The 14,361-nt window shown below is 31.2% G+C and overlaps 1 protein-coding gene across 3 annotated transcripts in view; it reads left to right on the top strand.

The window, feature by feature from the left end:
* Nucleotides 1-8,300: 8,300 nt before the first annotated feature.
* The window catches only part of LOC144836884 (target of rapamycin complex 2 subunit MAPKAP1-like), a 105,416-nt gene continuing 99,355 nt past the window's right edge, over nucleotides 8,301-14,361 (top strand). For 2 of the 3 annotated variants that reach the window (XR_013611403.1, XM_078691799.1), the window contains exons 1-2: nucleotides 8,301-8,441; nucleotides 11,744-12,004. Coding sequence is in view for 2 of the 3 variants with exons in the window: in XM_078691799.1 (XP_078547925.1) it covers nucleotides 11,815-12,004 (190 nt within the window). In the remaining variant the exon portion in view is untranslated. The remainder of the gene's footprint in view (nucleotides 8,442-11,743; nucleotides 12,005-14,361) is intronic. The other variant, XM_078691800.1, reaches the window with a different exon arrangement.

The raw sequence follows: 14,361 nt of genomic DNA, 5'->3' as shown, positions 1-14,361 counted from the left end.
GAAATAAACACGTAGGCTTCTCTGCATATTATGCGTTTTATATCAGATATTATCAAATGATAAGCAACAAGAAAACTAACTAATCTAAACTAGGCCTAAATCTTAATATAGTAATGCAAAAAAGACAGAGATATTTGTGAGCCTGAGCCCTATATATTTTCGTATGTTAGAAATACTAAGTACTGTGTCTTATTATTTTGAATGAAAAACTATACATAAATTGAATTGAGGCCTATACATTTTGAGTCTGTGTCAGTTCAATCATGGATGTTTCAATGATCATAATAATGAATAGGCCTAGAATAATGTAACATTACTAGGCATATTGGCCACCAACTTTCGTATTGACAAAAAAACGGAACTAATAATTGTTCATCCTTGTAAATAATACTATGAATACGATATTATTAGGTAATTTCGTGACATAGGCCTACAATGAAAATGATACCGATATTATTGATTGGTTTAGGCCACAAATAACAAATATTTCAGGGGTTAATGTAGCCCTACATCTGCACGGCCCGCATTACTTATTATTTAACCTATATGTGCATTATATTGGCTAAGAGTAATACAATGAACCAATATTTTATTCTATAGGCCTATTTTGTTAGTCTTATTCAATTGTCATAGAATAGATGTAGAGTACCACCTATAGGCCATGCCTATTTGAAGTTACGGTCTTTTGTTTTAATCTTTATAAAACAATTCTATTAATTGTATTTATTTTTCAAAGAAAATAAACGTATATACTTCTTGAAAAGGCTAGGGCCTACTGTACATTATGAGTTTATTTCGTAAGATTTATTAAAATGGGTGTCATAATTACTGTGTAATACCTATAGAGGGCAGTATACATATTACAATATCAAGTACTGTTAAATTTGGCATAATACTGTGATACTAGTATGATTACTGTACATTATTATACTTTACTGAGTTATATTTACTTATTGATGATGGATGAATTGATGACTATATGACAAATATGAAACAATGTAGATTTTGCATCAAATTTATATGTATTAAACACAAGGAAATATATAAAGACAATGATTTGCAACGCTTATACAGCATAAATAAGCGTACATGTGTTACATGTGTTCTACGAAAGAAAATGCTGATCACTTTATTTATCACTAGTTTGATAACTAAAATTCTGATTAGAGACAATAATTTGATAATATTAGATAAATTAATTGTTGTCTCTTATTGCTGTACTCATAATTTAATAATAAATTATTATTTCAAATTGTCTGTATTGATCGGACCTAAAGTATAATATTGTGATAGTACCTAAAAATAATATTCTTAGATACAAAATTCGCATGTATAATAAATATCAAATAAATATGAATATAAATTAGCTAAAATATATCTATGCTTACTGCATCTAGCAAAAACGTAGCAGACCATAATACACAAAAAGGATATTAAGATTTATAAAGATTTCACAATTGATTTTGAATTATAATTGGTATAAAAAAGTGTATTTTGTCAATTGTTTAAAATGTTCATGCAGACCTCACACAGTGTATCGTTTTCTTTTTGAAATAAAAGTTAACATAAAGAAATAAATCCTGGTTCAGTAACAAACGGACCGATGCCCATGACGTAATTAAAATATTTTGTTATTGTGTATTTTTTTTTTTTAAATAACTTTAGATAACCTCATAATGTTATTGTTATGATATGTTATCGATTATATGAGTTATATGTTAAAACAGTTTTGGTAAAAACGTTCAATAGCCTATTTTGTTTGTAAACATTGCCAAATATTTGTATATAAATAATTATATTTATATAAATATGTATTTATTTATTTATAAATAAATACCTCAACATTACGGATATAACATTTATAAATTCCTGATGTGATTTTAGAATTGAGTCACTTACATAGATATTACACAATAACAAAAAATTAACAAATATTTCAAACAAGCCATCATCTAATGCAGCCTAGCTAGCTAGGCCTTTTAGCGCATGCCATATACAGTAGGTATATTCGTGAGTAAATGCAGTGTATAATAAGAATTCTTTGAAACCGGTACAAAATTCAGAAAAGTCTAGAGAAAATATTAAATCAACGTATATCCTTTAAGTCTATAAGATAAATTTGATGACGAAGATGTTACATAAATTAATACAATCCCAGTGCATTTGTGTCAAGCATTTGGAGGGTTTTTGTATTGAGATGTTTTGTATATTTGAATAACTGTATTGTATGTATTTGTTGGAGAGATTTGGTATTTGGAGAGATTTTGTATTTGGAGATATTTGGTGTTTGGAGAGATTTTGTATTTGTAAACAGATTTTATATTTGCAGAAATTTTATATTTGCAGAGATTTTATATTTGGAAAGATTTGGTATTTGGGGAGATTTTGTATTTGGAGAGATTTTGTATTTGGAGAGATTTGGTATTTGGGAAGATTTTGTATTTGGAGAGATTTTGTATTTGGAGAGATTTGGTATTTGGGAAGATTTTGTATTTGGAGAGATTTTGTATTTGGAGAGATTTTGTATTTGGAGAGATTTTGTATTTGGAGAGATTTTGTATTTGGAGAGATTTTGTATTTGGGAAGATTTTGTATTTGGAGAGATTTTGTATTTGGAGAGATTTGGTATTTGGAGAGATTTTGTATTTGGAGAGATTTGGTATTTGGAGAGATTTTGTATTTGGAGAGATTTGGTATTTGGAAAGATTTTGCATTTGGAAAGATTTTGTATTTGGAAAGATTTTGTATTTGGAGAGATTTTGAATTTGGAAAGGTTTTGTATTTGGAAAGATTTTGTATTTGGAAAGATTTTGTATTTGGAAAGATTTTGTATTTGAAGATATTTTGTATTTGGAAAGATTTTGAATTTGGAAAGGTTTTGTATTTGGAAAGATTTTGTATTTGGAGAGAATTTGTATTTGGAAAGATTTTGTATTTGGAAAGATTTTGTATTTGGAAAGATTTTGTATTTGGAGATATTTTGTATTTGGGAGGATTTTGTATTTGGAAAGATTTGGTATTTGGATAGATTTTGCATTTGGAAAGATTTGGTATTTCGAGATTTTGTATATGGAGAGATTTTTTTTTTGGAGATATTTTGTATAGGCCTATGGCCTGGAAAAAGGTTATACATGGAGAGATCATCGTACATGGAGAGATATACATGTGAGATTTTGTTTGTGGACAGATTTTGTTTAGATAGATTTGTACATGAAGAGATTTTGTATTTGGAAAGATTTTGTATGGAGAAAGTGTTTATTGGAGAGATTTTTTATTTGGAATATTTTGTATAGGCCTATGGCCTGAAAAAAGGTTATACATGGAGAGATCATCGTACATGGAGAGGTATACATGTGAGATTTTGTATGTGGACAGATTTTGTTTAGAGAGATTTGTACATGGAGAGATTTTGAATTTGGAAAGATTTTGTATGGAGAAATTGTTTATTGGAGAGATTTTGTACGGTTATGGAGATATTTTGTATCAAAGGTCTGCAGAAGAACCATTCGACTTTAGAAGAGAGGGTTGCGTTGATATTCTTCTTAGTCTGCAGTATGATGAAATACGTTCTGTGAGATGGGAAAACCATTTTATTCGTTCGTTATTACATCACCTTATATTGTACATCAAGAAACACAATATTCATATCTATAGACTTATTCAAATTAAATATAACAATTATAAATATCTACTTCGATGTGACATCTCTTCCGTTACTTTTCATTATTGATAAATTATAATTATTACAATATCATTAATACACCAATGGTCTTGTGAATGCGAAAAGTAGGCCTATATTTATTATTAAGTTCCAAGGAGAAATTATAGGTCTTAATACAAAATAGATAGTAGTATAATTCATAATATCTATTTTTATATTTTGTTATCAGCATTGTATATACTTATCGTTTAATTTAGTAAGTAACAATTAGAGGTCATTACGTTGTTAATTGATATTGTATTAACGGAAAGTGGGAGTAAACTATGGTATCGTTTAGCCTATCTGCCGTTAACCATTAAAAAAATAGCAAAATAATATGATGCTTTTTTCTTGATTAAACACTGTGAACACGATGAAAAATTATCAACTAAATCATGTTTCTACTCCGAATTGATATTATCGTCAGAATGAACCGGGATCTATGAATTTAACAAATCCATTTTAAAGTTATATTAATGAAAAGTGATTAGGAGAAATATATCCAAGAAGCCGACAATATAAAATGAGTCGTCTGCTTAATGCGCGCCGTTTCCACCTTCGATTTAATTCTAAGCACAATTCCCGCCCTTGGTTATACCTAAACTTCTATTACCTTTAAATGCTGCAAACCTATCAATGATTTATGAATTATGTTATGCGGAATAAAACGACTTAAAACAATTATCTGACCATAATTAAATATCAGGCACTCGGATCTCTTTTCGTAGTTTATATTTATTGCCTCCGGACACTATATCACGATTTTAAGCATATACAATTTATTTCTGCATAAGAAAAAAAGGAAGAAACTGCATTTTGCCGATATATAGCGCTGTTATTTCTGAATAAAATATTTTACTTGCATTTATTATCTCATTATTAAATATACTTATACAGTATTAATCTTTAATGATTAAATAAATTACAAAACAATAATTTGAATTGTTTATAAGAATATTGATCACCAATCCATATCTAAACAAAACATCGTTGTTTCGTTGAATTTACAGAAACGTCTTTCAAACAATGTTACTAAAATATTCAGTAGCCACGTATGGTTTTTCTGAATTGTCTATTCAATTAAGATTTATTTTTACAGGTAGAATATAACTTGTTTTGATATTTTATTGTGTTATTTCATAAAACGTGAACTCTCGTCATATCCGTTAAAATTGCCGATTTTGAGATGGTGCGCAAGCGATTTATATCTAAATATTAATATTTGTTCATATTTTGAAAATTTTAAAACAAAAACTTGACAGAAGGGAAAGATGATACTGGCTAATTATTACATGTTCTACACAAAATAACATGTTATAAAGAGTCATACAGTTGAGACACCCGCAATATGATCATACCGTTAAATAGTTATCGACAATTAGACGCGCACGAGTCAAAAGCAGTGTTGTGTATATAGTTAACAGCAATTAGGCGCGCGCGTAAAAATTGTGTCTTCGTTGAATGTATTATTATTATTTCCATTTTCACGTCTTTTTAATGCAAAAAACACATAAATATTCTATTAAAATCTCTTATTCCCAAACATGATATCCTTGCCAGCTTTAATCACTGTTGGCCAAGAAGAACAATTTTCTTTTAATGAAATAAAAATTGTGAATCGTGTATGGAGTTTATTTTTGCCGTTTAAAGAATTAACCATCGATATAATGTGTAAGAAGTAATGGAATTTGGAATTACCCGATTATCTGATATGCTACATACAACGAAAAGAGTTACACCTTTTACTTCTATGTACCGTCGTAATATGAATGTTTGTCCATAACAATTTTATATTTGGGTTAAAGTACGGTAGTTAATTTTCATTAGGCTTTACAAAAACTCACAAGTGAAATTCCGATTGATAATATAAAGTTGTAGCAAGGGAAAAAATATGGAGCTATAAATAAATTTATAGCTCTGGTCATACTTGCATAAAATCAACCCGTGCACAGACGAGCTGATAACATGACAGTAGGGAAAACCGCGTAAGATTGTTCCGTGCACAAGAATCATGTATAAATATTGAGGAGCGGCTCCGCGTTCTGTGTTAAAATGGTCATACGAAATAACATGATTATATTTTTGTTTTCTATTCCGTCGTTACCGCTTGTCTATGTGGATTTCAAAGGAATCCCGCAATGTATAATATTAAACTCATGGTTTCATTCTTATCCAACATGGATTGGGTATGCCTATGAGTGTTATCCAGATTTGTAATCTTTTGTTTGTGATAAAAAAGGTACTACAACATTGCAAAAGATTAACGCAATATTATATTAATATCATAAAAGCATCATATACCAAAAAAAGTGTCCCCTATGGGCAGTAGTGTTAACAAATATATTCTCCTTTTTCAATAAGAGAAAATATCCTTCAATAATGGGGTCCCCTGCAAAGGAAGGATGACGTGTGACGCCTGCGTCCACGGGAAGAGGATGATGACTAAAGATTTTTTTCCTTTGATATTGTTCTTTGAAACAGGAAAATATAACAATAAACTTACTAAAGATACAAAGTCTTGCGGTATATTGTTTTTTTATTTTTAAAGCTTTGTCTACACTATCAAACTTTATGGGACAAAAATGTGATGTGCCAATATAGACAAGATTTTTGTCAAACTAGTTTTTGATAGTGTAGACAGAGCTTTAGATACATGTATCAGTGAACGTCCAAACGCGTGTTTGCGTGCGTCCACACGTGGAATGATAACAAACTATTATGAATTAAGTCTTTGATATTGTTCTTTGAATCAATTGCACAAATGAATACGTTGTAGACCCATGTCAGTCTCATCAAAAATGAATAATAGTTAACTTCACTTAGCGTATTTGCGTCCCAGTTTTCATTTTCAATGCTTAATCATTAAGTGACAAAATTAGAGGACGGGGAATGAGTATCATCCATCATAGGAGGGCTTCGTGTATTCGAGTGAACTTCACTGTCAAAATGAAAAAGATCACTATCGACTTGTGACTCATGTATAGTTTTATAATGCCTTTAAATCGAGTCGGATTATCTTCCCGTCCTCGTCATCGGGAATTAATGGGAACGCGTGTACTTGGTTTGTGTGGAGTAGGCATTCCCGTATTATTACAGACTGATTGTAAAGGAATAAATTAAAATAAAAGTCAAGTTTAAGGTAGCCTAATTGTTAATCTTGATCAAGACAATGCCATGATGAATTGGACGTACACCCAGGGGTGTAGGTTTAGCAATTTGAAATCATTTTACACGACAGTAGACGTATCTATCAAAAGCCATCAAAAACATTTTAATTAATGGGGTTTTCCGTATGTTTGAGAATGTTTTGTTTGTCTTAATTTAGGACAAGAACCTACTTATAAAATTGTAATCTACAACGAATGCGTTCCATAGAATTGCTCTCATATCGCAGTTTAGTTATAGCATATCCTATCGTGTTTTTATTTCATGGGCAGGTTAAAAAATGTTGAATACGGGTGTTAACAATAATTACATTATTATAGTGGTTTTGATGTTAACTTACCTTATTAGTAGTTTAGAGGTGTTTTATATTATTATTACTATTCATAATGAACATAATTTATGTCGACAAACTTGAGGCCTAGTAACTTTTGTAGGACCTTTTTAAATTGAACTTTTCACCCGATACACATGAGCTACATACATGGCATGGGCCGGTTGCCGTCACCAGTCACACGATATACTGAGGATGTTTATTATGCTGCTACATAGGCTAATCCGACAAAAACGGCTACATCTTTATATATGCCTAATATTTCTAAATCATGTATTTACATAATAGGCCTGAAATTCGGTAAATGTATTTTGAAAGTGATGATTTATTAATACTTAAAAATATTTAATAACAACAATTAACTGTTGATCATAGGCCTCAGTCAGATAAGCCACTATAGTACAGATGTTATGAATATATTGACATTTTGGTTCTTGCTAAAAGAAAAAGATAATTCTTGGAAAATTAATGATGGGCAAAGAACAAAATTAGACTACAAGATTTCCTGTTTGCGAAGCCTATATATCGACTCGACTAATTTAAAAGTAAGCACGTCGGCGCTGCTTATTGAAGTAATTGCACCATTCATGGGTTGTCCACCACATCTAATGATCAAATCGTACGGATGAACATTGAGACAAACAAGTTTTAATTCGTAACCTAGCCCTAATCAATACAATTACAATAAAATTAAAAGTGTTTAGTTAAGAAGTATGAACAACTTTATAAATTCTTGGGATTAAGTCTATTGACCTACCTTAATTATTGTTGAAAAAATTTAAATACATTTGTTTATATCATATGCCTACACACTAAGATTGAATAAGCCATTATTTTTCTACAAAAAAAAATGCTTGTCAAAGTATCATTAATTTTCATTTGGTGTAGGGGTAGGAATTGGATGCCTCCCTCCAGTCTATTGGAAATTCCAACTGAAATTACATATTCAACTAATTAATGTAATATAATTTTTTTCTCTAAAATATTATAGTCTCCTGTTAGGCCTATATATTTAGTATAGGTAAAAAAATTATAATATTCAAATTATATTTAAATTTCATACAATTTTCACTAACTTAGGGTGGCTTATTTATGAATCGTGGGAAGAACAAGATGGCAGCTCGCATTGGTGTATCACGGAAGTGAATGTCAACAAAAGTTTTCGATGTACCAGCATTGCTTATGAGCTTATACCAACTGAATAAAGTCATCTGCCAAAAATAGATGTTTTAAAGGTACACATTTGTAAGTGATTTATACAATCCGACGAGATGATTGTAATAACTGTTTAGATTCGTCTAGGCCTGCATGTGATCAATGTCCGTACTGTGTCTATGTTGCGGGAAAGCGGGATAGACCGCAGAGTTACTGATCGATTCGGGCAAAAGCTGAGTAACGTTGGGCCTAAGTCTAGCTATGTGTTTTATGGGTAAATCTGTGTTATGCTGTTGGCGCGGCCTAAACCGGGTTTTAAATGCGTCCGAAGACTATATCATAAGCAGTAATAATAGATAGTTAATAGGCCTACATGCACTGATCTGGAAAATGTAGTAAATTAGAGTGGAAGAAGGCTAGGCCTTCACACATGTTACCTATGTCAGCATAGCCGTTTTAATAGTTACGAACCCTTCTTGCGCGAAGACTACGACCGGCTGCAGTATATATTTCCCTCCCCTGTCCCGTGGCCCTTCTGAATCTCTTGGCTCTGGTGATACAGCATACTAGGCCTAGCTTTCCTAGCTAGGGGCCTCGCATTCAAACTCCGCTTTTAATACAGCCATTTTTTATTTCATTAAGTCCCATTCCCTACGTTTTTTAGATATAATTTAAGGTCACAAACTACATTTAATGTAAAAATAAATACTATGGTTTTATTGAGATTTTACGGTTAAAAATGTGAAAAAATACGTCGATTCTAATAATTTTAGCGGTCCGCTATAAATCCGAACATGCATTGCGCACGGATTGATATTTTTGTTTTTCTTCTGTAATTCACCAACTTTTCGATCGATCGTGAGGCCAAAATAAATGGAAGACTCCTAACTTTTCAGGGAAATACCAGGTTTCCCCCAATTTGTATCAACAGAGTCTGGCAAAACAGAAACACAAATAAAGCAGCAACTATACAACGTCAGGCTAGGCCTACTAGCATACGATGTTCGTACATTACTGATGTTTACCAGCTAGGCCTACAAAACTAAGCCTAGCTAGACTAGGCCTAAAGACTGCCCACGAGAGAACATTCACCATGAGCTACTTAGGTAGTGTATTATCTCTCTTTTTATCATAATTGAATGACCTGGTTTAATGTTTTTAAAGACATATATGCATTATTTCTACAAAATGTCACAAATTGTAGGGAATGGGTCTTTAAACAATTCAATTGGAAGTCCAAATATTACTTGGAGTTTTAAATATTCTACATTTAAGTGTAATTTGAACTGTATATTTAAGGATGTATATACATTATTTCTAGTCATTCTCCGTAAACAGGAAAATGGAAACTTTATCGTCCTCAAAAAGACTAGGTAAGGCTGCTACTTTAACTACTGTATCTGCCTACTGTACAAAACTATTCTAGCCAATTTTTTAGTACAGTAGTAATAAAACTAAACACATTGATTGAAATTTAAGTATTCCATTTTTAGGTTTGATTCAGCTATTTTGTGCTTCTTCCTCTACAGTGTTGGTATTTTCTACTAATTTGCATACTGTATGAAGCAGATTGTGTACATTTGCATATTAAGCAGGTTCCTAGTTGTACATTGTATACTGTACTCTAAAACTTTGATTTTGTAAATTTAAAAAATTAGTTTTGTGTGAAAACAAAATAAATAAATTAAAGTAGAAAACAATCTAACATCACATGGCTTATTTTTTACTTAAAAAATAAATATGTATAATAAAAAAGTTTTTGTGAAAAAATGACATACTAAGTGTGTAGTACACTTCACGATTCAGTAACTAATTATGTTGGTTCGATGGGGTTTCCTTTTTTTTTGTGGAAGTTTTCGGGGTTTAGCAATTATTTTAAACCAAAAAATGATGTTTTAGCCAAAAAATTAGGTTTGAGGTTTGCTGGGGTTTTGTTGTTTCCTAAGGAGTCTTAATTGGTATATTATAATTGGTAGTTAATTCCTTGTATTTTAACAAGTGATGTAATGATACTTAACAACATAGCCTACTATAAGTAAGAACCTAATTTCTAAAAGAAACCTTCAAAGCTACGAAGACTAAAAACTATTTTCTAAGTTGGTGAGCTATTACAAAAAAAAATTAAGTGTGATTTAGAAACATCTTGATAGCCATACTTCAACCAATGTGTATAATCACATTAAAAACACAAATAATTTTAAAAGAAACTTGGTCTATTTAAGGCAACAAACATGACACAGATGTAGGTCAGCAGAGTCCTAGTTAATTTACATAATGACCAGGGACTTAATTATATTCCTCAGTAATGTGCTAAGTACATTATTTAATCGTTAAAATATCATCTATTTGATGTGGTTGAATAAGGCTGAAAGGTGTTTGTTTTGCGAGTAATTATCCCTGTTCTGACATTGATAAATATAAGAGAACATTTGTCTGACTATTATCTAATTCTGGAAACCATGTGACCCTGTTGAAAACACATTCAATATGTAAATTATAATGAACGAGTAATTAAAAATGAATATAAATTGATTGAGTGGGTGTTGCAGCATAACAATGAGCAAGAAAATAACCTCTAATATTGTACTTTTGGATCTGTGTGGAGATACAATGAAAAACATACTAGAAGATACTATTAAACTATTATTGTGTCAAGTCAAGTATCATTTATTGTCATTTGTTTTAAGAAAAAACATAGAAATTCTGTTTGCTCTGTTGGCGGAGCACAATATCCAACGGACACAACACAAACTCAAAACAAAAACATTACAAAAATTGTCTACATGATGTTTAAGGCTCTAATAGCTCCTGGAAAGAAACTATTTGTAAATCGGCCTTAATAGAACAAAATCGCCGACCGCTGCGCATCAACTGGAACATACTAGAGGCCGGATGAAATTGATCATCTTTCTATTAAAGAGTTAACAAAATGATGGCAACAGTGCAGAGGCTCGAATGGACTGTATCCTTACTGCGACGAAGACGTAACTAGTACATATATTATGATGGAATGTTTTTGAGCTGTGATTATGTTGAAAATGGAATAAAAATCATTACAGTCTAGGCTATTTAGGCTTATTTACCAACACTTCCACTGCTGGTGTCATAGCTAGAAAGTCTGAAAGGGTATTTTTCAGCGAAAAGGTTATCTTTTAAAATCTCTTTTGAGAATGTTGTAGACTGTCTGTCATCTATATATACTACTACTGTAATAGGACATGTTTTGTGTTATTGTTTATAACAACTCATTTTTAATGAATGTTTGACCCATCAATAAACAATAGAATTCAGTAAAAAAAAAAAATCTTTTATTTTATGTATTTATTTTCAGAACGATGAAATATTTATATGTACATATATTGTATAATGCTCATAATTGTTTTTTTTTATAGACTTTATTGGAATGTTGTACATGATGGAAAGGCGTGAATAAAGGAATACTGCAAGGTCACATTACCACAAAATGGCGTTGTTAGATGATCCGTCCTTCATCCTATCACACATCCATCATTCATTCATCACGAGTGATGATACTGGAATGTGCGAGATGGTGATCATGAATGAGGAGGTTAACTACAATCACAAAAAGCGAGAACGTCAGGCAAAGAAAACAAGTCCGTGGTCAACGTACTGTGTCTCTGAAGGAGACTCTGGTAAGTTCATTACAAAGGTGGCGTTAGGTCGACACAGCACTCGATCCAACTTGTTCGTCATGAGCACTCAATTGTCCACATTGCACAAAATATGTTGACATGAGCGCAGTTAAGTTTATTTAGTTCAATGTTGACAAAATTGTTCGGGTACTATTTCAAAATCGCATTGGTAACCATGAATAGTTGGTTCACATGAACATTTCAATTCTCTTCATTTCCATTCAGCTTCTCCAAAGTTGCCAAGACTACACTTAACTATTTTAAATTTCAGTTGAGATGAGTTCCGGTGTCGACCAGTGGCGTAACAGCTATGAGCTAAACCCAGGGGCCCAGGAGCTTATGGGGCTCCCTGAGCAGTGCCCAGAGGATAAACAGGCATTAAAATATGTCAGAAAAAGTCTAAAAACCTCCAGCATTGTAGGGCTACTTAGGGTTCCTAAACTAAAGGCCTCTACGTTACGCCACTGGTGTTGACCTACAGTATAAGCAAACCTTTCATTGTACTCCAGGAAATGTTTTGGTCTGCAAAATGTCATGTACTATACCCTTTGTTGTTTACTTGATTTTATACCTCAAATATGCTAGTAGTAATGATTATGGAGGGCAAAAACAGTATTCAGATCAATGCAATGTCCTTTGGAAGACAGAAAAAAAAGAAAGGCTGGCTGGAAGGTCTTATTTAAGGCTTTCGATTATTATTAAAAAGGTTCATCTTGATCTCTAGCTAGAATGTATTTGTTAATGATTTATTTTTGATGATCCAATCCAATTTTGTCAAGCTTTCAAACATCTACCAAAACTGGTTTCGAAGTAAACCATTCTTTTGAGATTTTCAATAGTAGAAATATACATTCTGAAACTAATTTCATTTGGTGAGTTTTCTTTTTTGTTGATCCAATAAAATCGAAAAGTGCAAATTACACAGTGGTACTTGCTACAACACATTTTGCCAACATATTGTTTGCTTTTTTAAGTAGACTGTTGTTCTTGGCTATAATGTGGTCCAACATGAATGTAAAACAGCGCCTTAAAAAACACAGAGATCATGTATTGACCAGATTAACCAAGAACAATTCAGCCTACAGTAATTGAAAAAGTGAATGGAACGTTTGCAAAAACCTGTTGTAAGTACTATACTTTGTATTTCATACTTTTCGATTGGATCAACAACAAAAATTAAATTCACTCTTAGAAATATACACTTTGTTACCCCACCATTTTCATTTTGTGTCTACATCCTAGTATACAGTCCGCAGCTTATTCTGTGTGTGGTATCATTTGGCAGATGTTCAACACTTTTATGTTCATGTTAACAGTAATTATATACACTTTAGCCTTATAACAACATTTGTTCATTTATTTTGTTAGCTTGTAACCTGCTTTAAGATAATACAATTAAAGGAAATCTTCTATATGTTGTCAGTCAAACTTTTTTATTTTCTATGTAAAAATATTTATTGTATATTGTTGTTTTATATTGTCTACCACAGGGGAGTGATAACAAAAATACAAAGGAATTATTTATATAATTGTACTGCATCTGTTATAGTTTATGAGTGGTTGTTAAAGAGTGTTTAATTGACGTAAGAAATTAACAAATGTAAATATGTATGATCTCAAGGATTGTTCCCTCTGCTTGAGGCCATTAACTCTTTTACTACTTTTTTCCTCATAAAATAGTTTTAGAAAATAGATCATTAACCTATTGTTACCTTATGACAAGCTTTTATAGTAATTTAGAATTTTTTTTTTTAAAGAATTTTGTTTTAATTATTATATTGCGAAAGCTTACACCATATGTCATGGCCATTAGTGTTCAGTAATTTTAATCTATCGTGATTTAGGTTTGCGGCTATCACTATCCGAGTTAATTGAAATATTTTGCACAGAATTGACACTACATTTATACATACCAAGGCCGACACATTTTGCATAATTTCGCAGCCTTTTTCAATGTTTTTTTTAAAATTTATTATTAGCAATTAAAAAGCAAACTTTATATTGATGGAAATTGTAAAGGAAAACAAAGAATCTGTAGTAAGAAAAATCATTAAAATGAATGATAAAAGAATTTTTAAAAGGCTTAAATATAAGTTATTTTAAAGTTATTTTTCAACAAAAACCATTTTCGAGTTTTATAAACTATAGATAATTATAATATTATCAATTCTGATTTTAATTCTGTTTAGTTTTTAAAGCAACTTACAATTTGACAGCCTATTTAAGGGACATCTATTATTAAGGGGACATTTTCATAGATCTGGAAGGTGTCCCCTAAACAGGACTTCTAACTAAATACGTTTGCATGTTTTTATATTGTGCCAAGTAATAGATTATAAATAATTATAGTATTATCA

This window comes from Antedon bifida, chromosome 3 (genome assembly GCF_963402885.1).
Source record: "Antedon bifida chromosome 3, ecAntBifi1.1, whole genome shotgun sequence".
In the NCBI taxonomy this organism is placed as follows: domain Eukaryota; kingdom Metazoa; phylum Echinodermata; class Crinoidea; order Comatulida; family Antedonidae; genus Antedon; species Antedon bifida.
Note: the sequence above shows the minus strand (reverse complement) of the source record. Positions and strands in the feature narration are given on the sequence as shown.